The following is a 25,814-nucleotide window of genomic DNA, read 5'->3' on the forward strand; positions in this document are numbered from 1 at the left end:
CCTGGCTGGTACATGACATATCAACCTGACTGGTACATGACATATCAACCTGGCTGGTACATGACATATCAACCTGGCTGGTACATGCCATATCAACCTGACATATCAGCCTGACTGGTACATGACATACCAACCTGACATATCAACCTGACTGGTCCATGACATATCAACCTGACTGGTACATGACATATCAACCTGACATATCAGCCTGACTGGTCCATGACATATCAACATGACTGATACAGGACATATCAAACTGACTGGTACATGACATATCAACCTGGCTGGTACATAACATATCAACCTGGCTGGTACATGACATATCAACCTGACTGGTACATGACATATCAACCTGACTTGTACAACATCTCCAACTAGTTATACCAAAATGACAGCTCCTCCTGGTTCAGAGAGACAGCATGACAGGTTCTGTTTATTCATGATGTTGTGTTTCAGAGGAAGAATGACAGCTCCTCCTGGTTCAGAGAGACAGCATGACAGGTTCTGTTTATTCATGATGTTGTGTTTCAGAGGGAGAATGACAGCTCCTCCTGGTTCAGAGAGACAGCATGACAGGTTCTGCTTTGGGATTGTGTTGCCGGGGCAGCCAGTGATCTGAGTGTTGACTTTGTGATTGTCTGATCACTAAAATATTTAGACAATCAATACATAATCAATGATTGCTGATTGTGAGTGTGTGTTTGTTTGTTTTAGATTACGAGACTGTTTGAGTAACTCTTCCTCTCTCTCCCTGAATGTTTCTGTTAACTCTTCATCTTCCTCCTCTCTCTCTGAATGTTTCTGTCAACTCTTCATCTTCCTCCTCTCTCTCTCCCTGAATGTTTCTGTTAACTCTTCATCTTCCTCCTCTCTCTCTCCCTGAATGTTTCTGTTAACTTTTCTTCCTCTCTGTGAATGTTTCTCTTAACTCTTCCTCTCTCTCTCTCTGAATGTTTCTGTTAACCCTTCCTCTTCCTCTCTCTCTCTCTGAATGTTTCTGTTAACCCTTCCTCTTCCTCTCTCTCTCTCTGAATGTTTCTGTTAACCCTTCCTCTCTCTCTGAATGTTTCTGTTAACCCTTCCTCTCTCTCTGAATGTTTCTCTGAACTCTTCCTCTTCCTCTCTCTCTCTGTGAATGTTTCTGTTAACTCTTCCTCTTCCTCTCTCTCTCTGAATGTTTCTGTTAACCCTTCCTCTTCCCCTCTCGCTCTCTTTTTCTCCTAGTTGGAGCGAGTGGGCGGTCAGGAGGTGGTGGTGTATGACCAGAGTTCATCTGACCCCTTGACTCTTCCCTCGGAGGCCTTCCTTACCGTCCTATTGGACAAGCTGGAGAGGAGCTTCCCTTCCGTACACCTGCTCTCAGGTTAGACACACTCACTCAGCCCGTCATCTTCCTCACTGCCTCTCTCTCTCTCCCCTTCCTCTCTTTCCCTCCTCCCTCCCCCTCCAGACAGCTCACTGAAAATGGCTGCTGATGATAGGACATCTAACTGAAAATGTGGACGTGAATGGGTAAATCGTGGACATGAATGGGTTAAATGAGGATGTGAATGGGTTAAATGAGGATGTGAATGGGTTAAATGAGGATGTGAATGGGTTAAATGAGGATGTGAATGGGTTTAATGAGGATGTGAATGGGTAAATCGTGGAAATTAATGGGTTAAATGAGGATGTGAATGGGTTAAATGAGGATGTGAATGGGTTAAATGAGAACATGAATGGGTTAAATGAGGACGTGAATAGATTAAATGAGGACGTGAATGGGTTAAATGAGGACGTGAATGGGTTAAATGAGGACGTGAATGGGTTAAATGAGGACGTGAATGGGTTAATTGAGGACGTGAATGGGTTAATTGAGGATGTGAATGGGTTAAGTGAGGATGTGAATGGGTTAATTGAGGACGTGAATGGGTTAAGTGAGGACGTGAATGGGTTAAATGAGGACGTGAATGGGTTAATTGAGGACGTGAATGGGTTAATTGAGGACGTGAATGGGTTAAGTGAGGATGTGAATGGGTTAATTGAGGACGTGAATGGGTTAAGTGAGGATGTGAATGGGTTAAGTGAGGATGTGAATGGGTTAAATGAGGATGTGAATGGGTTAAATGAGGACGTGAATGGGTTAAATGAGGACGATGAGGACGTGAATGGGTTAAATGAGGACATGAATGGGTTTAATGAGGACGTGAATGGGTTAAATGAGGATGTGAATGGGTTAAGTGAGGATGTGAATGGATTAAATGAGGATATGAATGGGTTAAATGAGGATGTGAATGGGTTTAATGAGGACGTGAATGGGTTAAATGAGGATGTGAATGGGTTAAGTGAGGATGTGAATGGATTAAATGAGGATATGAATGGGTTAAATGAGGATGTGAATGGGTTAATTGAGGACGTGAATGGGTTAAATGAGGACGATGAGGACGTGAATGGGTTAAATGAGGACATGAATGGGTTAAATGAGGATGATGAGGCAGTGAATGGGTTAAATGAGGACATGAATGGGTTAAATGAGGACATTAATGGGTTAAATGAGGATGTGAATGGGTTAAATTAGGACATGAATGGGTTAAATGAGGACATGAATGGGTTAAATGAGGATGTGAATGGGTTAAATGAGGACATGAATGGGTTAAATGAGGACGTGAATGGGTTAAATGAGGACATTAATGGGTTTAATGAGGACGTGAATGGATTAAATGAGGACGTGAATGAGTTAAATGAGGACGTGAATGGGTTAAGTGATGATATGAATTGGTTTGATGAGGATGTGAATGGGTTAAATGAGGATGTGAATGGGTTAAGTGAGGATGTGAATTGGTTAAATGAGGATGTGAATGGGTTAAATGAGGACGTGAATGGGTTAAATGAGGATGTGAATGGGTTAAGTGAGGATGTGAATGGGTTAAGTGAGGATGTGAATGGGTTAAATGAGGATGTGAATGGGTTAAATGAGGACGTGAATGGGTTAAATGAGGACGATGAGGACGTGAATGGGTTAAATGAGGACATGAATGGGTTTAATGAGGACGTGAATGGGTTAAATGAGGATGTGAATGGGTTAAGTGAGGATGTGAATGGATTAAATGAGGATATGAATGGGTTAAATGAGGATGTGAATGGGTTTAATGAGGACGTGAATGGGTTAAATGAGGATGTGAATGGGTTAAGTGAGGATGTGAATGGATTAAATGAGGATATGAATGGGTTAAATGAGGATGTGAATGGGTTAATTGAGGACGTGAATGGGTTAAATGAGGACGATGAGGACGTGAATGGGTTAAATGAGGACATGAATGGGTTAAATGAGGATGATGAGGCAGTGAATGGGTTAAATGAGGACATGAATGGGTTAAATGAGGACATTAATGGGTTAAATGAGGATGTGAATGGGTTAAATTAGGACATGAATGGGTTAAATGAGGACATGAATGGGTTAAATGAGGATGTGAATGGGTTAAATGAGGACATGAATGGGTTAAATGAGGACGTGAATGGGTTAAATGAGGACATTAATGGGTTTAATGAGGACGTGAATGGATTAAATGAGGACGTGAATGAGTTAAATGAGGACGTGAATGGGTTAAGTGATGATATGAATTGGTTTGATGAGGATGTGAATGGGTTAAATGAGGATGTGAATGGGTTAAGTGAGGATGTGAATTGGTTAAATGAGGATGTGAATGGGTTAAATGAGGACGTGAATGGGTTAAATGAGGATGTGAATGGGTTAAATGAGGATGTGAATGGGTTAAATGAGGATGTGAATGGGTTAAATGAGGACGTGGATGGGTTAAATGAGGATGTGAATGGGTTAAATGAGGACGTGAATGGGTTTAATGAGGATGTGAATGGGTTTGATGAGGATGTGAATGGGTTAAATGAGGACATGAATGGGTTAAATGAGGATGTGAATGGGTTTGATGAGGATGTGAATGGGTTAAATTAGGACGTGAATGGGTTTAATGAGGATGTGAATGGGTTTAATGAGGATGTGAATGGGTTTAATGAGGATGTGAATGGGTTTAATGAGGATGTGAATGGGTTAAAGGAGGACGTGAATGGGTTAATTGAGGACGTGAATGGGTTAAGTGAGGACGTGAATGGGTTAAATGAGGACGTGAATGGGTTAATTGAGGACGTGAATGGGTTAATTGAGGACGTGAATGGGTTAAGTGAGGATGTGAATGGGTTAATTGAGGACGTGAATGGGTTAAGTGAGGATGTGAATGGGTTAAGTGAGGATGTGAATGGGTTAAATGAGGATGTGAATGGGTTAAATGAGGACGTGAATGGGTTAAATGAGGACGATGAGGACGTGAATGGGTTAAATGAGGACATGAATGGGTTTAATGAGGACGTGAATGGGTTAAATGAGGATGTGAATGGATTAAATGAGGATATGAATGGGTTAAATGAGGATGTGAATGGGTTTAATGAGGACGTGAATGGGTTAAATGAGGATGTGAATGGGTTAAGTGAGGATGTGAATGGATTAAATGAGGATATGAATGGGTTAAATGAGGATGTGAATGGGTTAATTGAGGACGTGAATGGGTTAAATGAGGACGATGAGGACGTGAATGGGTTAAATGAGGACATGAATGGGTTAAATGAGGATGATGAGGCAGTGAATGGGTTAAATGAGGACATGAATGGGTTAAATGAGGACATTAATGGGTTAAATGAGGATGTGAATGGGTTAAATTAGGACATGAATGGGTTAAATGAGGACATGAATGGGTTAAATGAGGATGTGAATGGGTTAAATGAGGACATGAATGGGTTAAATGAGGACGTGAATGGGTTAAATGAGGACATTAATGGGTTTAATGAGGACGTGAATGGATTAAATGAGGACGTGAATGAGTTAAATGAGGACGTGAATGGGTTAAGTGATGATATGAATTGGTTTGATGAGGATGTGAATGGGTTAAATGAGGATGTGAATGGGTTAAGTGAGGATGTGAATTGGTTAAATGAGGATGTGAATGGGTTAAATGAGGACGTGAATGGGTTAAATGAGGATGTGAATGGGTTAAATGAGGATGTGAATGGGTTAAATGAGGATGTGAATGGGTTAAATGAGGACGTGGATGGGTTAAATGAGGATGTGAATGGGTTAAATGAGGACGTGAATGGGTTTAATGAGGATGTGAATGGGTTTGATGAGGATGTGAATGGGTTAAATGAGGACATGAATGGGTTAAATGAGGATGTGAATGGGTTTGATGAGGATGTGAATGGGTTAAATTAGGACGTGAATGGGTTTAATGAGGATGTGAATGGGTTTAATGAGGATGTGAATGGGTTTAATGAGGATGTGAATGGGTTTAATGAGGATGTGAATGGGTTAAAGGAGGACGTGAATGGGTTTAATGAGGATGTGAATGGGTTAAAGGAGGACGTGAATGGGTTTAATGAGGATGTGATTGGTTTAAATGAGGATGTGAATGGGTTTGATGAGGATGTGAATGGGTTTAATGAGGACGTGAATGGGTTTAATGAGGACGTGAATGGGTTTAATGAGGACGTGAATGGGTTAAATGAGGATGTGAATGGGTTTGATGAGGATGTGAATGGGTTTAATGAGGATGTGAATGGGTTTGATGAGGATGTGAATGGGTTTGATGAGGATGTGAATGGGTTTGATGAGGATGTGAATGGGTTTAATGAGGATGTGATTGGGTTAAATGAGGATGTGAATGGGTTTGATGAGGACGTGAATGGGTTTAATGAGGACGTGAATGGGTTTAATGAGGACGTGAATGGGTTTAATGAGGACGTGAATGGGTTTAATGAGGATGTGAATGGGTTAAATGAGGATGTGAATGGGTTTGATGAGGATGTGAATGTGTTTAATGAGATAAGTTGTCTAAGTCTCTCAGCTTTATTCTGGACCGCTGTCAGACTTAAAGAGAGTCCCAGATGACATTTAAAAGTACCTTTAGATCCGCTTTCTGTGGTTCCTGTCTCACTGTCTCAAACCTGTTAGGAAGTTGTTTCCTTTCAGATATGCTTCCTGTTTCTATGATGAAGTCATCAGGTTGGAACTTCCCTCCAAACTAAGAACACCTGTCACATTAGACTTTATCAGACATCAGGTTATCACAGGACCCCAGACATTATAACTCTCCCTGGAGAGAAGTGAATTATTCTGCTGTTGGTCCTCTGCCCTGACAAACAATACAGTCAAATGTCACTGAATCTAACGACAGGTTCAGTACGTTGCAGTATGGACGTTGATCCGGCAGCTCCACGGTTGCTATGGGGAAGTGACTGTGTTGAAATGAGACTGATCAAACTGTGTCACTCAAACCGCTAAGCTTCCACATCCAGTAGAGTCCCTGTTTATTTCCCACAGAGGAAGGTTCCTAACCCTGGATACAATACACAGCTGTACATCCATCCTGTATGTTATAAATCAGATGGGCTCATCAGTATTGCTGTAATGTGAGAGAGGAGGAGAGAGGTGGAGAGAGGAGGAGAGAGTTGGAGAGGAGAGAGGTGGAGAGAGGAGGAGAGAGGAGGAGAGAGGTGAGAGGTAAGAGAGGTGGAGAGCGGAGGAGAGAGGTGAGAGAGGTGGAGAGCGGAGGAGAGAGGTGGAGAGGAGGAGAGGAGAGGGGAGGAGAGAGGAGGAGAGGGGAGGAGAGAGGAGGAGAGAGGTGAGAGGTAAGAGAGGTGGAGAGCGGAGGAGAGAGGTGAGAGAGGTGGAGAGCGGAGGAGAGAGGTGGAGAGAGGAGGAGAGAGGCAGAGTGACGATGAGAGAGGAGGAGAGAGATGGAGAGAGGCAGAGTGACGATGAGAGAGGAGGAAAGAGGTGGAGAGAGGAGAGAGGAGGCGAGAGGTGGAGAGAGGCAGAGTGACGATGAGATAGGAGGAGAGAGGTGGAGAGAGGAGAGAGGAGGAGAGTGGAGGAGAGAGGAGGAGAGAGGCAGAGTGACGATGAGAGAGGAGGAGAGATACGAGGACAGATGCATGATGTGGTTGTTTCTGTGAGCTTTAAGAACATTTCCACATGATGTCCTCCTAGCCTGAGTCCTAAAGGGCACCCTATTCCCTATATAGCCCATGGGGCTCTGTTCAACTGTAGTGCACTTACTATGCAGGGAACGGGGTTCCATTTAGGATGGATCCATGGACGAACAGATCTGAAGGAGAGGCTGGAGAGCCATGGGTACACGGTTGCCAAGCAACTAGGACTGGGCTTGTCTGAGGGTCGGCTGGTACAGGTGGCTGGTGTGTGTGTGTGTGTGTGTGTGTGTGTGTGTGTGTGTGTGTCGCTGGGTGCAGAAGGCAGTGTATCAGTATTGTGTAATGGACTCAGCAGGTCAGGTTGGTCCTCTATAAACACTACTAGATAATAATGTACAACACAACCATTCAGTTTGGCTGCTGTTGCTAGGCAGGTTTAGTGTACAATATCAGAGCCTGCTTGTATTGGTTTATGATGGTGCAGGTCTTCTTCGTGAGATTAGAGTTTGTACATGTATACATATTCCGATTTTGACGCATCGAAGTTCGATGTGTAACCTCTAGTATCTCTAATACAGTAACCTCTAGTATCTCTAATACAGTAACCTCTAGTATCTCTAATACAGTAACCTCTAGTATCTCTAATACAGTAATCTCTAGTATCTCTAATACAGTAACCTCTAGTATCTCTAATACAGTAACCTCTAGTATCTCTAATACAGTAACCTCTAGTATCTCTAATACAGTAACCTCTAGTGTCTCTAATACAGTAACCTCTAGTATCTCTAATACAGTAATCTCTAGTGTCTCTAATACAGTAACCTCTAGTATCTCTAATACAGTAACCTCTAGTATCTCTAATACAGTAACCTCTAGTATCTCTAATACAGTAACCTCTAGTATCTCTAATACAGTAACCTCTAGTATCTCTAATACAGTAATCTCTAGTATCTATAATACAGTAACCTCTAGGTTCTCTAATACAGTAACCTCTAGGTTCTCTAATACAGTAACCTCTAGTATCTCTAATACAGTAACCTCTAGGTTCTCTAATACAGTAACCTCTAGTATCTCTAATACAGTAACCTTTAGTATCTCTAATACAGTAATCTCTAGTGTCTCTAATACAGTAACCTCTAGTATCTCTGATACAGTAACCTCTAGTATCTATAATACAGTAACCTCTAGTGTGATCTCTAATACAGTAACCTCTAGGTTCTCTAATACAGTAACCTCTAGGTTCTCTAATACAGTAACCTCTAGTATCTCTAATACAGTAACCTCTAGTATCTATAATACAGTAACCTCTAGTGTCTCTAATACAGTAACCTCTAGTGTCTCTAATACAGTAACCTCTAGTGTCTCTAATACAGTAACCTCTAGTATCTCTAATACAGTAACCTCTAGTATCTCTAATACAGTAACCTCTAGTATCTCTAATACAGTAACCTCTAGTATCTCTAATACAGTAACCTCTAGTATCTCTAATACAGTAACCTCTAGTGTCTCTAATACAGTAACCTCTAGTATCTCTAATACAGTAACCTCTAGTATCTCTAATACAGTAACCTCTAGTATCTCTAATACAGTAACCTCTAGTATCTCTAATACAGTAACCTCTAGTATCTCTAATACAGTAACCTCTAGTATCTCTAATACAGTAACCTCTAGTATCTCTAATACAGTAACCTCTAGTATCTCTAATACAGTAACCTCTAGTGTCTCTAATACAGTAACCTCTAGTATCTCTAATACAGTAACCTCTAGTGTCTCTAATACAGTAACCTCTAGTATCTCTAATACAGTAACCTCTAGTATCTCTAATACAGTAACCTCTAGTATCTCTAATACAGTAACCTCTAGTGTCTCTAATACAGTAACCTCTAGTGTCTCTAATACAGTAACCTCTAGTATCTCTAATACAGTAACCTCTAGTATCTCTAATACAGTAACCTCTAGTATCTCTAATACAGTAACCTCTAGTATCTCTAATACAGTAATCTCTAGTGTCTCTAATACAGTAACCTTTAGTATCTCTAATACAGTAACCTCTAGTATCTCTAATACAGTAGCCTCTAGTGTCTCTAATACAGTAACCTCTAGTATCTCTAATACAGTAACCTCTAGTGTCTCTAATACAGTAACCTCTAGTATCTCTAATACAGTAATCTCTAGTGTCTCTAATACAGTAACCTCTAGTATCTCTAATACAGTAACCTCTAGTGTCTCTAATACAGTAACCTCTAGTATCTCTAATACAGTAATCTCTAGTATCTCTAATACAGTAACCTCTAGTATCTCTAATACAGTAACCTCTAGTATCTCTAATACAGTAACTTCTAGTATCTCTAATACAGTAACCTCTAGTGTCTCTAATACAGTAACCTCTAGTGTCTCTAATACAGTAACCTCTAGGTTCTCTAATACAGTAACCTCTAGTATCTCTAATACAGTAACCTCTAGTATCTCTAATACAGTAACCTCTAGTATCTCTAATACAGTAACCTCTAGTATCTCTAATACAGTAACCTCTAGTATCTCTAATACAGTAACCTCTAGTATCTCTAATACAGTAACCTCTAGGTTCTCTAATACAGTAACCTCTAGTATCTCTAATACAGTAACCTCTAGTATCTCTAATACAGTAACCTCTAGTATCTCTAATACAGTAACCTCTAGTATCTCTAATACAGTAACCTCTAGTATCTCTAATACAGTAACCTCTAGTATCTCTAATACAGTAACCTCTAGTATCTCTAATACAGTAACCTCTAGTGTCTCTAATACAGTAACCTCTAGTATCTCTAATACAGTAACCTCTAGTGTCTCTAATACAGTAACCTCTAGTATCTCTAATACAGTAACCTCTAGTATCTCTAATACAGTAACCTCTAGTGTCTCTAATACAGTAACCTCTAGTGTCTCTAATACAGTAACCTCTAGTATCTCTAATACAGTAACCTCTAGTGTCTCTAATACAGTAACCTCTAGTGTCTCTAATACAGTAACCTCTAGGATCTCTAATACAGTAACCTCTAGGTTCTCTAATACAGTAACCTCTAGTGTCTCTAATACAGTAACCTCTAGGTTCTCTAATACAGTAACCTCTAGTATCTCTAATACAGTAACCTCTAGTATCTCTAATACAGTAACCTCTAGTATCTCTAATACAGTAATCTCTAGGTTCTCTAATACAGTAACCTCTAGTATCTCTAATACAGTAACCTCTAGTATCTCTAATACAGTAACCTCTAGTATCTCTAATACAGTAACCTCTAGGTTCTCTAATACAGTAACCTCTAGTATCTCTAATACAGTAACCTCTAGTATATCTAATACAGTAACCTCTAGTATCTCTATTACAGTAATCTCTAGGTTCTCTAATACAGTAACCTCTAGTATCTCTAATACAGTAACCTCTAGGTTCTCTAATACAGTAACCTCTAGTATCTCTAATACAGTAACCTCTAGTATCTCTAATACAGTAACCTCTAGTGTCTCTAATACAGTAACCTCTAGTGTCTCTAATACAGTAACCTCTAGTATCTCTAATACAGTAACCTCTAGTATCTCTAATACAGTAACCTCTAGTATCTCTAATACAGTAACCTCTAGTATCTCTAATACAGTAATCTCTAGTGTCTCTAATACAGTAACCTTTAGTATCTCTAATACAGTAACCTCTAGTATCTCTAATACAGTAGCCTCTAGTGTCTCTAATACAGTAACCTCTAGTATCTCTAATACAGTAACCTCTAGTGTCTCTAATACAGTAACCTCTAGTATCTCTAATACAGTAATCTCTAGTGTCTCTAATACAGTAACCTCTAGTATCTCTAATACAGTAACCTCTAGTGTCTCTAATACAGTAACCTCTAGTATCTCTAATACAGTAATCTCTAGTATCTCTAATACAGTAACCTCTAGTATCTCTAATACAGTAACCTCTAGTATCTCTAATACAGTAACCTCTAGTATCTCTAATACAGTAACCTCTAGTGTCTCTAATACAGTAACCTCTAGTGTCTCTAATACAGTAACCTCTAGGTTCTCTAATACAGTAACCTCTAGTATCTCTAATACAGTAACCTCTAGTATCTCTAATACAGTAACCTCTAGTATCTCTAATACAGTAACCTCTAGTATCTCTAATACAGTAACCTCTAGTATCTCTAATACAGTAACCTCTAGTATCTCTAATACAGTAACCTCTAGGTTCTCTAATACAGTAACCTCTAGTATCTCTAATACAGTAACCTCTAGTATCTCTAATACAGTAACCTCTAGTATCTCTAATACAGTAACCTCTAGTATCTCTAATACAGTAACCTCTAGTATCTCTAATACAGTAACCTCTAGTATCTCTAATACAGTAACCTCTAGTATCTCTAATACAGTAACCTCTAGTGTCTCTAATACAGTAACCTCTAGTATCTCTAATACAGTAACCTCTAGTGTCTCTAATACAGTAACCTCTAGTATCTCTAATACAGTAACCTCTAGTATCTCTAATACAGTAACCTCTAGTGTCTCTAATACAGTAACCTCTAGTGTCTCTAATACAGTAACCTCTAGTATCTCTAATACAGTAACCTCTAGTGTCTCTAATACAGTAACCTCTAGTGTCTCTAATACAGTAACCTCTAGGATCTCTAATACAGTAACCTCTAGGTTCTCTAATACAGTAACCTCTAGTGTCTCTAATACAGTAACCTCTAGGTTCTCTAATACAGTAACCTCTAGTATCTCTAATACAGTAACCTCTAGTATCTCTAATACAGTAACCTCTAGTATCTCTAATACAGTAATCTCTAGGTTCTCTAATACAGTAACCTCTAGTATCTCTAATACAGTAACCTCTAGTATCTCTAATACAGTAACCTCTAGTATCTCTAATACAGTAACCTCTAGGTTCTCTAATACAGTAACCTCTAGTATCTCTAATACAGTAACCTCTAGTATATCTAATACAGTAACCTCTAGTATCTCTATTACAGTAATCTCTAGGTTCTCTAATACAGTAACCTCTAGTATCTCTAATACAGTAACCTCTAGGTTCTCTAATACAGTAACCTCTAGTATCTCTAATACAGTAACCTCTAGTATCTCTAATACAGTAACCTCTAGTATCTCTAATACAGTAACCTTTAGTATCTCTAATAGAGTAACCTTTAGTATCTCTAATATAGTAATCTCTAGTATCTCTAATACAGTAACCTCTAGGTTCTCTAATACAGTAACCTCTAGTATCTCTAATACAGTAACCTCTAGTATCTCTAATACAGTAACCTTTAGTATCTCTAATACAGTAACCTCTAGTATCTCTAATACAGTAACCTTTAGTATCTCTAATACAGTAATCTCTAGTGTCTCTAATACAGTAACCTCTAGTGTCTCTAATACAGTAACCTCTAGTGTCTCTAATACAGTAACCTCTAGTAACTCTAATACAGTAACCTCTAGTAACTCTAATACAGTAATCTCTAGTGTCTCTAATACAGTAATCTCTAGTGTCTCTAATACAGTAACCTCTAGTGTCTCTAATACAGTAACCTCTAGTAACTCTAATACAGTAACCTCTAGTAACTCTAATACAGTAATCTCTAGTGTCTCTAATACAGTAATCTCTAGTGTCTCTAATACAGTAACCTCTAGTGTCTCTAATACAGTAATCTCTAGTGTCTCTAATACAGTAACCTCTAGGTTCTCTAATACAGTAACCTCTAGGTTCTCTAATACAGTAATCTCTAGTGTCTCTAATACAGTAACCTCTAGTGTCTCTAATACAGTAACCTCTAGGTTCTCTAATACAGTAATCTCTAGGTTCTCTAATACAGTAACCTTTAGTATCTCTAATACAGTAATCTCTAGTGTCTCTAATACAGTAATCTCTAGTGTCTCTAATACAGTAATCTCTAGGTTCTCTAATACAGTAACCTCTAGTGTCTCTAATACAGTAACCTCTAGTGTCTCTAATACAGTAACCTCTAGTATCTCTAATACAGTAACCTCTAGTATCTCTAATACAGTAATCTCTAGTGTCTCTAATACAGTAATCTCTAGGTTCTCTAATACAGTAACCTCTAGTGTCTCTAATACAGTAACCTCTGTCTTCCTTTATTTGATTGGGATGTTTCTGTGTGTCTGTCTTCAGGTGGTTTCTCAGCGTTTTCCCAGCTGTTTCCAGGTCTATGTGAAGGTAAGGCTCTTCTGGCCACGTCCTGCCTGGTCCCCACCTGCCTCTCTCAGCCCTGCCTGCCCCTCAACACCTCTGGGCCAACACGCATCCTGCCTCACCTCTACCTGGGCTGTCAGAGAGACGTACTCAACAAGGTATTAGATATATTACTATATATTATAGCATTCTAACCAGCTGTATTCCTCCCTCCTCTGCAGGAAGTGATGTGTGTAAAGCATTCTAACCAGCTGTATTCCTCCCTCCTCTGCAGGAAGTGATGTGTGTAAAGCATTCTAACCAGCTGTATTCCTCCCTCCTCTGCAGGAAGTGATGTGTGTAAAGCATTCTAACCAGCTGTATTCCTCCCTCCTCTGCAGGAAGTGATGTGTGTAAAGCATTCTAACCAGCTGTATTCCTCCCTCCTCTGCAGGAAGTGATGTGTGTAAAGCGTTCTAACCAGCTGTATTCCTCCCTCCTCTGCAGGAAGTGATGTGTGTAAAGCATTCTAACCAGCTGTATTCCTCCCTCCTCTGCAGGAAGTGATGTGTGTAAAGCATTCTAACCAGCTGTATTCCTCCCTCCTCTGCAGGAAGTGATGTGTGTAAAGCATTCTAACCAGCTGTATTCCTCCCTCCTCTGCAGGAAGTGATGTGTGTAAAGCATTCTAACCAGCTGTATTCCTCCCTCCTCTGCAGGAAGTGATGTGTGTAAAGCATTCTAACCAGCTGTATTCCTCCATCCTCTGCAGGAAGTGATGTGTGTAAAGCGTTCTAACCAGCTGTATTCCTCCCTCCTCTGCAGGAAGTGATGTGTGTAAAGCATTCTAACCAGCTGTATTCCTCCCTCCTCTGCAGGAAGTGATGTGTGTAAAGCATTCTAACCAGCTGTATTCCTCCCTCCTCTGCAGGAAGTGATGTGTGTAAAGCATTCTAACCAGCTGTATTCCTCCCTCCTCTGCAGGAAGTGATGTGTGTAAAGCATTCTAACCAGCTGTATTCCTCCCTCCTCTGCAGGAAGTGATGTGTGTAAAGCATTCTAACCAGCTGTATTCCTCCCTCCTCTGCAGGAAGTGATGTGTGTAAAGCATTCTAACCAGCTGTATTCCTCCCTCCTCTGCAGGAAGTGATGTGTGTAAAGCATTCTAACCAGCTGTATTCCTCCATCCTCTGCAGGAAGTGATGTGTGTAAAGCGTTCTAACCAGCTGTATTCCTCCCTCCTCTGCAGGAAGTGATGTGTGTAAAGCATTCTAACCAGCTGTATTCCTCCCTCCTCTGCAGGAAGTGATGTGTGTAAAGCATTCTAACCAGCTGTATTCCTCCCTCCTCTGCAGGAAGTGATGTGTGTAAAGCATTCTAACCAGCTGTATTCCTCCCTCCTCTGCAGGAAGTGATGTGTGTAAAGCATTCTAACCAGCTGTATTCCTCCCTCCTCTGCAGGAAGTGATGTGTGTAAAGCATTCTAACCAGCTGTATTCCTCCCTCCTCTGCAGGAAGTGATGCAGCAGAATGAGATAGCGTACGTCCTGAATGCCAGTAACACATGTCCCAAACCAGACTACATCCCTGAGTCTCACTTCCTGCGAGTCCCTGTCAACGACAGCTTCTGCGAGAAGATCCTCCCCTGGTTGGACAGATCTGTAGAGTTCATAGAAAAGGCCAAAGCCTCCAACGCCTGTGTGCTGGTCCACTGTCTGGCTGGCATCTCCCGCTCGGCAACCATCGCTATCGCTTACATCATGACGAGGATGGACATGTCACTAGACGAAGCTTACAGGTGAGATGATTGAACCCTGTAGGACCATAATAAGGCACAAGGCCTCATGTACACGTCACCTTCCTGCTTATGGACTTGACCACTCAGCAACCACCCCCCTGCAAGTTCTCCGTAACTAAGAGGATACCCCCTCTTCCTGTCTGTCTTAATGAACCCATCTTCACATGACTCCTGATTAAACAACACTGTGTGTCACATGACCCCTGATTAAACAACACTGTGTGTCACATGACCCCTGATTAAACAACACTGTGTGTCACATGACCACATGAAAGGCCCAGCTTGTCATCCTGAATGAAGACACTGCACTGTGGAGGGCTGTAATGATGGCTGTGATGGTAACCTCAGCAGCATCTCTACTGATGTCCTGTGTTACAGTTATAAATGTCCCCTGTCTTGACCCTCTAGGTTTTCCCAACTCTGTAACAACCCAGTGTGTTACAGCATCTCTACTGATGTCCTGTGTTACAGTTATAAATGTCCCCTGTCTTGACCCTCTAGGTTTTCCCAACTCTGTAACAACCCAGTGTGTTACAGCATCTCTACTGATGTCCTGTATGTTTCTGTCTTTCCTCTACAGGTTCGTGAAGGAGAAGAGGCCCACCATCTCTCCTAACTTCAACTTCCTGGGTCAGCTGCTGGACTTTGAAAAGAAGATCAAGACTCCTGGAAGGTCGGAGATCAGAGAAACCACCGGGGTCAAAACCTCTCCTCTCCTCCACCCCCCACTAGAGCACGACCCCCCTAACCCTACTCCCAGCCTCCCAGACCCTGCCCTGGCCCTGCTGGAGCCCCTGACTCTGCCGTGTGTCCTGGCCCCCTGGCCTCCAGAGGAGAGGCTCCTGGCCCAGGCTCTCCAGGGGCTCCAAGGCCTTCAGCTGGACCAGGGGACGGAGGACAGCGCTGCCCGGCTGAAAAGGTCCTTCTCTCTGGACATCAAGTCGTACAGGGAGCCAGGAGGCTGCAGCAGCGCCCCCATGAGGCCGTACCCCCACCCTACATCCCACCCTGGAGCCCAAGACTATTATAACCCATCCGTGAGCTTCAAGGAGCCTGCAGGGAAACCGTATCAGTTCTCTCCTGTGAAGGAGATGTCAGAGCAGTCTACACCTGAGCCGAGCCCTGACAAGGAGCAGGACGACGGTCCCGCAGACCCTGCTGATACGTCTGCAGCTCCCACTGCTGCTCCTGTAGTCTCCACCACTACCAGCACCACTACCACCTCCAACCAGCCCAGCATGAAGCAGCCCAGCCAGGCTAAGCCTCCTCCACCTCCCTTCTCCTGTTCCCAGCAGCTCCACCGTAGTGGCAGTATGGAGGAGAACTCTAACCACACCCCTCACACCACTGGCTTCCTCTTCGGCCTATCGCGTTCCCAGCAGCACCTGTCCAAGCCCGCCCCTAACCTAGGCTCCGCCCTGAAGGGCTGGCACTCTGACATCCTATTGGGTCCCGTCACTGTGTCGTCGGGGGGATGGTACCTCTCCGAGTCACACCACTTCTACTCCACCTCCGCCATCTTAGGAGGCGGGGCTAACATTCTGGGGGGTGGCAGCGTGGCGGCGTACAGCGTGAGTCAGGGGTTGGAGGAGGTGCGGCGGCGCGGGCGGCAGCGGAGCGGCGACCACGGGGACTCACGGAGGAGCTGGCACGAGGAGAGCACCTTGGAGAAGCAGCTGAAGAGACGGAGCTGTCAGATGGAACTCGGAGACAGGATGAGAGGAGGAGGCGAGACTAGATCCAGGGAGGAGATGGGGAGTCACAGCAGCTTCTCAGGAAGCATGGAGGTCATAGAGGTGTCCTGAGAGGGACATTCAATATGGCCTCCAGTCCACCCCTTACGGAATCATTGATTTGAATGGAGACGACCGTTCTAGGGAGTATAACCTCCTCAGATCAGACCCATGTTGAGGGGAAAGACTTGTTATGGACCCATCTTATTATCCCACTAGGGACTTGAACCTTGAGTTGATTTAAGCGGCTCTATGTGTACTTGTGTCGCAACAGTTGGCATTAATGTAGTTGAACTTTGACCTGGAAGCAGAAAGCAGCTGTGTGACGATGATGAATGTGATGATGAGGTGAACTCTGAGAGGACTGAGACAAACTGAGTCTTTTGTTTGGATGAGTGTTCATCGTTTTCATTTATTTCTGAATGTTGATGATCGTCGTCAAGGAGCAGTAGATGTCTGCCTGACGTTGGATTCATGGAGCTTTTATGAAGCCTTATAAAGTCTTTATGAAGCCTTATGAAGTCTCTATGAAGCCTTATGAAGTCTTTATGAAGCCTTAAGAAGTCTTTATGAAGCCTTAAGGAGTCTTTATGAAGCCTTAAGGAGTCTTTATGAAGCCTTAAGAAGTCTTTATGAAGCCTTGTGAAGTCTTTATGAAGCCTTAAGAAGTCTCTATGAAGCCTTATGAAGCCTCTATGAAGCCTTATGAAGTCTTTATGAAGCCTTAAGAAGTCTTTATGAAGCGTTATGAAGAACGCGATCAGAGATCCTTGATAGCCCTGTGTCAAATCATCCAATACCTCACACATCCAAATTAGAGGCTTCTCCTGTTCCTCTGTCTTCTTCTGATTGACAATTCAAATCTCAGGTCTTATTTGAGCAGCAAGAAAAGATGCTGGAACAACTGAACAGTTCCCGAACAGTTCCCGAACAGTTCCCGAACAGCTCCCGAACAGTTCCCGAACAGCTCCCGAACAGTTCCCGAACAGTTCCCGAACAGCTACCGAACAGTTCCCGAACAGCTACCGAACAGCTCCCGAACAGTTCCCGAACAGCTCCCGAACAGTTCCCGAACAGCTACCGAACAGTTCCCGAACAGCTACCGAACAGCTCCCGAACAGCTACCGAACAGTTCCCGAACAGTTCCCGAACAGCTCAGTTGGTAGAGCATGGTGCTTGTACCCCAGGGTTGTAGGTTCGATTCCCGGGGCAGCCCAGACGTAAAATGTACGCACGCATGACTGTAAATCACTTTGGATTAAAGCGCTATATGATATATTATTAACGAACGGTGTGGTTGTGGGTTTTGTCTGATACCTGTGGTAAAGGAATTATGTAATGACTGATACCTGTGGTAAAGGAATTATGTAATGACTGATACCTGTGGTAAAGGAATGATATAATGACTGATACCTGTGGTAAAGGAATTATGTAATGACTGATACCTGTGGTAAAGGAATGATGTAATGACTGATACCTGTGGTAAAGGAATGATATAATGACTGATACCTGTGGTAAAGGAATGATATAATGATGTAATGACTGATACCTGTGGTAAAGGAATGATGTAATGACTGATACCTGTGGTAAAGGAATGATATAATGACTGATACCTGTGGTAAAGGAATGATGTAATGATGTAATGACTGATACCTGTGGTAAAGGAATGATGTAATGACTGATACCTGTGGTAAAGGAATGATATAATGACTGATACCTGTGGTAAAGGAATGATATAATGACTGATACCTGTGGTAAAGGAATGATGTAATGACTGATACCTGTGGTAAAGGAATGATATAATGACTGATACCTGTGGTAAAGGAATGATATAATGACTGATACCTGTGGTAAAGGAATGATGTAATGATGTAATGACTGATACCTGTGGTAAAGGAATGATATAATGATGAAATGACTGATACCTGTGGTAAAGGAATGATATAATGACTGATACCTGTGGTAAAGGAATGATATAATGACTGATACCTGTGGTAAAGGAATGATGTAATGACTTATACCTGTGGTAAAGGAATGATATAATGACTGATACCTGTGGTAAAGGAATGATATAATGACTGATACCTGTGGTAAAGGAATGATGTAATGACTGATACCTGTGGTAAAGGAATGATATAATGACTGATACCTGTGGTAAAGGAATGATGAAATGACTGATACCTGTGGTAAAGGAATGATATAATGATGTAATGACTGATACCTGTGGTAAAGGCTTTGAATAAGTTCTGACCTGAACCCTGTCCTGAGACCAGTGGTCCCATCCCTGACCTGAACCCTGACCTGAGGTCAGTGGTCCCATCCCTGGCCTGAGACCAGTGGTCCTGACCCAGACCTGAACCCTGACCTGAGACCAGTGGTCCCATCCCAGACCTGAACCTTGTCCTGAGGTCAGAGGTCCCATCCCTGACCTGAGACCAGTGGTCCTGACCCAGACCTGAACCCTGACCTGAGACCAGTGGTCCCATCCCAGACCTGAACCTTGTCGTGAGGTCAGTGGTCCCATCCCTGGCCTGAACCCTGACCTGAGATCAGTGGTCCTGACCTGAGACCAGTGGTCCTGACCCAGACCTGAACCCTGACCTGAGACATGCGGCTGTTCAGCTCCCACAGTGTGTGGACGTGTGTGAGAGATAGTAGGTCTGTTATGGGGTTGTTGTTGCTGTGTCAGAATGTAGCTCGTTTTACAACAGACAATGTGGACATTTGGATGAAGCTGATAAGCAGTAGATGTATGTTGACTGTTGAAATAAAATCTGAAACGGTACACAACATGTGGTTTATTTTCTAACATTGACACGCTGAACTTTAACCTCTGTAATACAATCTTTTTCATGATCAATGTCCAGGAAGATGAGTTTTCTTCACCGTCCATCCTACAGGCCTGGGACAAAGCCATGAACAACACTTTACAGTATGAATCATTCAGCACCTCTTGAGGCTCTACAGTTGACATGGTCTATGGTTGAACCCTGCCTCTAGCCCTCTACAGTTGACATGGTCTATGGTTGAACCCTGCCTCTAGCCCTCTACAGTTGACATGGTCTATGGTTGAACCCTGCCTCTAGCCCTCTACAGTTATGATAGGTCTATGGTTGAACCCTGCCTCTAGCCCTCTACAGTTGACATGGTCTATGGTTGAACCCTGCCTCTAGCCCTCTACAGTTATGATAGGTCTATGGTTGAACCCTGCCTCTAGCCCTCTACAGTTATGATAGGTCTATGGTTGAACCCTGCCTCTAGCCCTCTACAGTTATGATAGGTCTATGGTTGAACCCTGCCTCTAGCCCTCTACAGTTATGATAGGTCTAAGGTTGAACCCTGCCTCTAACCCTCTACAGTTATGATAGGTCTATGGTTGAACCCTGCCTCTAGCCCTCTACAGTTATGATAGGTCTATGGTTGAACCCTGCCTCTAGCCCTCTACAGTTATGATAGGTCTATGGTTGAACCCTGCCTCTAGCCCTCTACAGTTGACATGGTCTATGGTTGAACCCTGCCTCTAGCCCTTTACAGTTGACGTGGTCTATGGTTGAACCCTGCCTCTAGCCCTCTACAGTTATGATAGGTCTATGGTTGAACCCTGCCTCTAGCCCTCTACAGTTATGATAGGTCTATGGTTGAACCCTGCCTCTAGCCCTCTACAGTTATGATAGGTCTATGGTTGAACCCTGCCTCTAGCCCTCTACAGTTGACATGGTCTATGGTTGAACCCTGCCTCTAGCCCTCTACAGTTGACATGGTCTATGGTTGAACCCTGCCTCTAGCCCTCTACAGTTATGATAGGTCTATGGTTGAACCCTGCCTCTAGCCCTCTACAGTTGACATGGTCTATGGTTGAACCCTGCCTCTAGCCCTCTACAGTTATGATAGGTCTATGGTTGAACCCTGCCTCTAGCCCTCTACAGTTATGATAGGTCTATGGTTGAACCCTGCCTCTAGCCCTCTACAGTTATGATAGGTCTATGGTTGAACCCTGCCTCTAGCCCTCTACAGTTATGATAGGTCTAAGGTTGAACCCTGCCTCTAACCCTCTACAGTTATGATAGGTCTATGGTTGAACCCTGCCTCTAGCCCTCTACAGTTATGATAGGTCTATGGTTGAACCCTGCCTCTAGCCCTCTACAGTTATGATAGGTCTATGGTTGAACCCTGCCTCTAGCCCTCTACAGTTGACATGGTCTATGGTTGAACCCTGCCTCTAGCCCTTTACAGTTGACGTGGTCTATGGTTGAACCCTGCCTCTAGCCCTCTACAGTTATGATAGGTCTATGGTTGAACCCTGCCTCTAGCCCTCTACAGTTATGATAGGTCTATGGTTGAACCCTGCCTCTAGCCCTCTACAGTTGACATGGTCTATGGTTGAACCCTGCCTCTAGCCCTCTACAGTTATGATAGGTCTATGGTTGAACCCTGCCTCTAGCCCTCTATAGTTATGATAGGTCTATGGTTGAACCCTGCCTCTAGCCCTCTACAGTTATGATAGGTCTATGGTTGAACCCTGCCTCTAGCCCTCTACAGTTGACATGGTCTATGGTTGAACCCTGCCTCTAGCCCTCTACAGTTGACATGGTCTATGGTTGAACCCTGCCTCTAGCCCTCTACAGTTGACATGGTCTATGGTTTAACCCTGCCTCTAGCCCTCTACAGTTATGATAGGTCTATGGTTGAACCCTGCCTCTAGCCCTCTACAGTTATGATAGGTCTATGGTTGAACCCTGCCTCTAGCCCTCTACAGTTATGATAGGTCTATGGTTGAACCCTGCCTCTAGCCCTCTACAGTTATGATAGGTCTATGGTTGAACCCTGCCTCTAGCCCTCTACAGTTATGATAGGTCTATGGTTGAACCCTGCCTCTAGCCCTCTACAGTTATGATAGGTCTATGGTTGAACCCTGCCTCTAGCCCTCTACAGTTGACATGGTCTATGGTTGAACCCTGCCTCTAGCCCTCTACAGTTATGATAGGTCTATGGTTGAACCCTGCCTCTAGCCCTCTACAGTTATGATAGGTCTATGGTTGAACCCTGCCTCTAGCCCTCTACAGTTATGATAGGTCTATGGTTGAACCCTGCCTCTAGCCCTCTACAGTTGACATGGTCTATGGTTGAACCCTGCCTCTAGCCCTCTACAGTTATGATAGGTCTATGGTTGAACCCTGCCTCTAGCCCTCTACAGTTGACATGGTCTATGGTTGAACCCTGCCTCTAGCCCTTTACAGTTGACATGGTCTATGGTTGAACCCTGCCTCTAGCCCTCTACAGTTGACATGGTCTATGGTTGAACCCTGCCTCTAGCCCTCTACAGTTATGATAGGTCTATGGTTGAACCCTGCCTCTAGCCCTCTACAGTTGACATGGTCTATGGTTGAACCCTGCCTCTAGCCCTCTACAGTTATGATAGGTCTATGGTTGAACCCTGCCTCTAGCCCTCTACAGTTGACATGGTCTATGGTTGAACCCTGCCTCTAGCCCTCTACAGTTATGATAGGTCTATGGTTGAACCCTGCCTCTAGCCCTCTACAGTTATGATAGGTCTATGGTTGAACCCTGCCTCTAGCCCTCTACAGTTATGATAGGTCTATGGTTGACCCCTGCCTCTAGCCCTCTACAGTTATGATAGGTCTATGGTTGAACCCTGCCTCTAGCCCTCTACAGTTATGATAGGTCTATGGTTGAACCCTGCCTCTAGCCCTCTACAGTTGACATGGTCTATGGTTGAACCCTGCCTCTAGCCCTCTACAGTTATGATAGGTCTATGGTTGAACCCTGCCTCTAGCCCTCTACAGTTATGATAGGTCTATGGTTGAACCCTGCCTCTAGCCCTCTACAGTTATGATAGGTCTATGGTTGAACCCTGCCTCTAGCCCTCTACAGTTATGATAGGTCTATGGTTGAACCCTGCCTCTAGCCCTCTACAGTTATGATAGGTCTATGGTTGAACCCTGCCTCTAGCCCTCTACAGTTATGATAGGTCTATGGTTGAACCCTGCCTCTAGCCCTCTACAGTTATGATAGGTCTATGGTTGAACCCTGCCTCTAGCCCTCTACAGTTATGACAGGTCTATGGTTGAACCCTGCCTCTAGCCCTCTACAGTTATGATAGGTCTATGGTTGAACCCTGCCTCTAGCCCTCTACAGTTGACATGGTCTATGGTTGAACCCTGCCTCTAGCCCTCTACAGTTATGATAGGTCTATGGTTGAACCCTGCCTCTAGCCCTCTACAGTTATGATAGGTCTATGGTTGAACCCTGCCTCTAGCCCTCTACAGTTGACATGGTCTATGGTTGAACCCTGCCTCTAGCCCTCTACAGTTATGATAGGTCTATGGTTGAACCCTGCCTCTAGCCCTCTACAGTTGACATGGTCTATGGTTGAACCCTGCCTCTAGCCCTCTACGGTTATGATAGGTCTATGGTTCAACCCTGCCTCTAGCCCTCTACAGTTGACATGGTCTATGGTTGAACCCTGTCTCTAGCCCTCTACAGTTATGATAGGTCTATGGTTGAACCCTGCCTCTAGCCCTCTACAGTTATGATAGGTCTATGGTTGAACCCTGCCTCTAGCCCTCTACAGTTGACATGGTCTATGTTTGAACCCTGTCTCTAGCCCTCTACAGTTATGATAGGTCTATGGTTGAACCCTGCCTCTAGCCCTCTACAGTTATGATAGGTCTATGGTTGAACCCTGCCTCTAGCCCTCTACAGTTGACATGGTCTATGGTTGAACCCTGTCTCTAGCCCTCTACAGTTATGATAGGTCTATGGTTGAACCCTGCCTCTAGCCCTCTACAGTTATGATAGGTTGATGGTCTCTACTGTGATGTGATGAGGACCTCTACTTACTGTGATGTGATGAGGACCTCTACTTACTGTGATGTGATGAGGACCTCTACTTACTGTGATGTGATGAGGACCTCTACTTACTGTGATGAGGACCTCTACTTACTGTGATGAGGACCTCTACTTACTGTGATGAGGATCTCTACTTACTGTGATGTGATGGGGACCTCTACTTACTGTGATGTGATGAGGACCTCTACTTACTGTGATGTGATGAGGACCTCTACTTACTGTGATGTGATGAGGATCTCTACTTACTGTGATGTGATGAGGACCTCTACTTACTGTGATGTGATGAGAACCATCTACTTACTGTGATGTGATGAGGACCTCTACTTACTGTGATGTGGACCTCTACTTACTGTGATGAGGACCTCTACTTACTGTGATGTGATGAGGACCTCTAGTGGTATTATATTGTTACTATAAAAGATGGAACGTGTGTGTCCAGGGCCCGGTTTCTCCAATGTTTTAGTGATGCATATTTCCTCCCTCAACAGCGAAGATGTAACATGCGTTTCCCAAAAAAACACGCAGAGCTAACTACCCGTTGCCAAGGGTAACTACCCGTCGCTAAGGGTAACTACCCGTCGCTAAGGGCGCCATTGGATCATGTGTCCAGACTGAAAGGATTGAAAGAAAGCCAGTGCTACTCTCGGATCAGCCATCTCCATTCAAATCTTTCCTTAATATAGTTAGAATTATTATATATAATATAAATATCATTATTTAACAATATTTTGGGGCAGCAGGTAGCCGAGTGGTTAGAGGGTCAGTAACCGAAAGGTTGCTGGATCGAATCCCTGAGCTGACGAGGTATAAATCTGTCCTTCTGCTACTGAACAAGACAGTTAAGCCACTGTTCCCCCCGGTAGGCCGTCATTGTAAATAAGAATTTGTTCTTAACTGACTTGCCTCGTTAAATGATGTTAACATTAAAAACTGAAGACGGATCTGCGCCTAGAGAGATATTACCACCTGCGTTGGAAAATACTGAGGTGGTTTATTTTCATGTTTCGGCTACCCAATAAAACGTCACTAAATCCCCGATTTGACGCTTCATTGCGCACATGTGAGGCTACACACGAAATAAATTGCAACAAATGACAGAGTAACCCAGGTAAATCAAATGACAGAGTAACCCAGGTAAATCAAATGACAGAGTAACCCAGGTAAATCAAATGACAGAGTAACCCAGGTAAATCAAATGACAGAGTAACCCAGGTAAATCAAATGACAGAGTAACCCAGGTAAATCAAATGACAGAGTAACCCAGGTAAATCAAATGACAGAGTAACCCAGGTAAATCAAATGACAGAGTAACCCAGGTAAATCAAATGACAGAGTAACCCAGGTAAATCAAATGACAGAGTAACCCAGGTAAGTCAAATGACAGAGTAACCCAGGTAAATCAAATGACAGAGTAACCCAGGTAAATCAAATGACAGAGTAACCCAGGTAAATCAAATGACAGAGTAACCCAGGTAAATCAAATGACAGAGTAACCCAGGTAAATCAAATGACAGAGTAACCCAGGTAAATCAAATGACAGAGTAACCCAGGTAAATCAAATGACAGAGTAACCCAGGTAAATCAAATGACAGAGTAACCCAGGTAAATCAATTGACAGAGTAACCCAGGTAAATCAAATGACAGAGTAACCCAGGTAAATCAAATGACAGAGTAACCCAGGTAAATCAAATGGCAGAGTAACCCAGGTAAATCAAATGACAGAGTAACCCAGGTAAATCAAATGACAGAGTAACCCAGGTAAATCAAATGACAGAGTAACCCAGGTAAATCAAATGACAGAGTAACCCAGGTAAATCAAATGACAGAGTAACCCAGGTAAATCAAATGACAGAGTAACCCAGGTAAATCAAATGACAGAGTAACCCAGGTAAATCAATTGACAGAGTAACCCAGGTAAATCAAATGACAGAGTAACCCAGGTAAATCAAATGACAGAGTAACCCAGGTAAATCAAATGACAGAGTAACCCAGGTAAATCAAATGACAGAGTAACCCAGGTAAATCAAATGACAGAGTAACCCAGGTAAATCAAATGACAGAGTAACCCAGGTAAATCAAATGACAGAGTAACCCAGGTAAATCAAATGACAGAGTAACCCAGGTAAATCAAATGACAGAGTAACCCAGGTAAATCAAATGACAGAGTAACCCAGGTAAATCAAATGACAGAGTAACCCAGGTAAATCAAATGACAGAGTAACCCAGGTAAATCAAATGACAGAGTAACCCAGGTAAATCAAATGACAGAGTAACCCAGGTAAAT

The 25,814-nt window shown here is 43.1% G+C and overlaps 1 protein-coding gene across 1 annotated transcript in view; it reads left to right on the forward strand.

Moving 5' to 3' along the window:
- The window catches only part of LOC139393038 (dual specificity phosphatase 16), a 53,173-nt gene extending 34,801 nt beyond the window's left edge, over window positions 1–18,372 (forward strand). Inside the window, exons 3-6 of the mRNA XM_071141364.1 lie at window positions 1,225–1,363; window positions 13,130–13,308; window positions 14,644–14,927; window positions 15,508–18,372. Of these exons, the coding sequence (XP_070997465.1) occupies window positions 1,225–1,363; window positions 13,130–13,308; window positions 14,644–14,927; window positions 15,508–16,732 (1,827 nt within the window). The 3' untranslated portion in view covers window positions 16,733–18,372. The remainder of the gene's footprint in view (window positions 1–1,224; window positions 1,364–13,129; window positions 13,309–14,643; window positions 14,928–15,507) is intronic.
- Window positions 18,373–25,814: the final 7,442 nt, after the last annotated feature.

Source organism: Oncorhynchus clarkii, chromosome 33 (assembly GCF_045791955.1).
Source record: "Oncorhynchus clarkii lewisi isolate Uvic-CL-2024 chromosome 33, UVic_Ocla_1.0, whole genome shotgun sequence".
Lineage (NCBI taxonomy): Eukaryota > Metazoa > Chordata > Actinopteri > Salmoniformes > Salmonidae > Oncorhynchus > Oncorhynchus clarkii.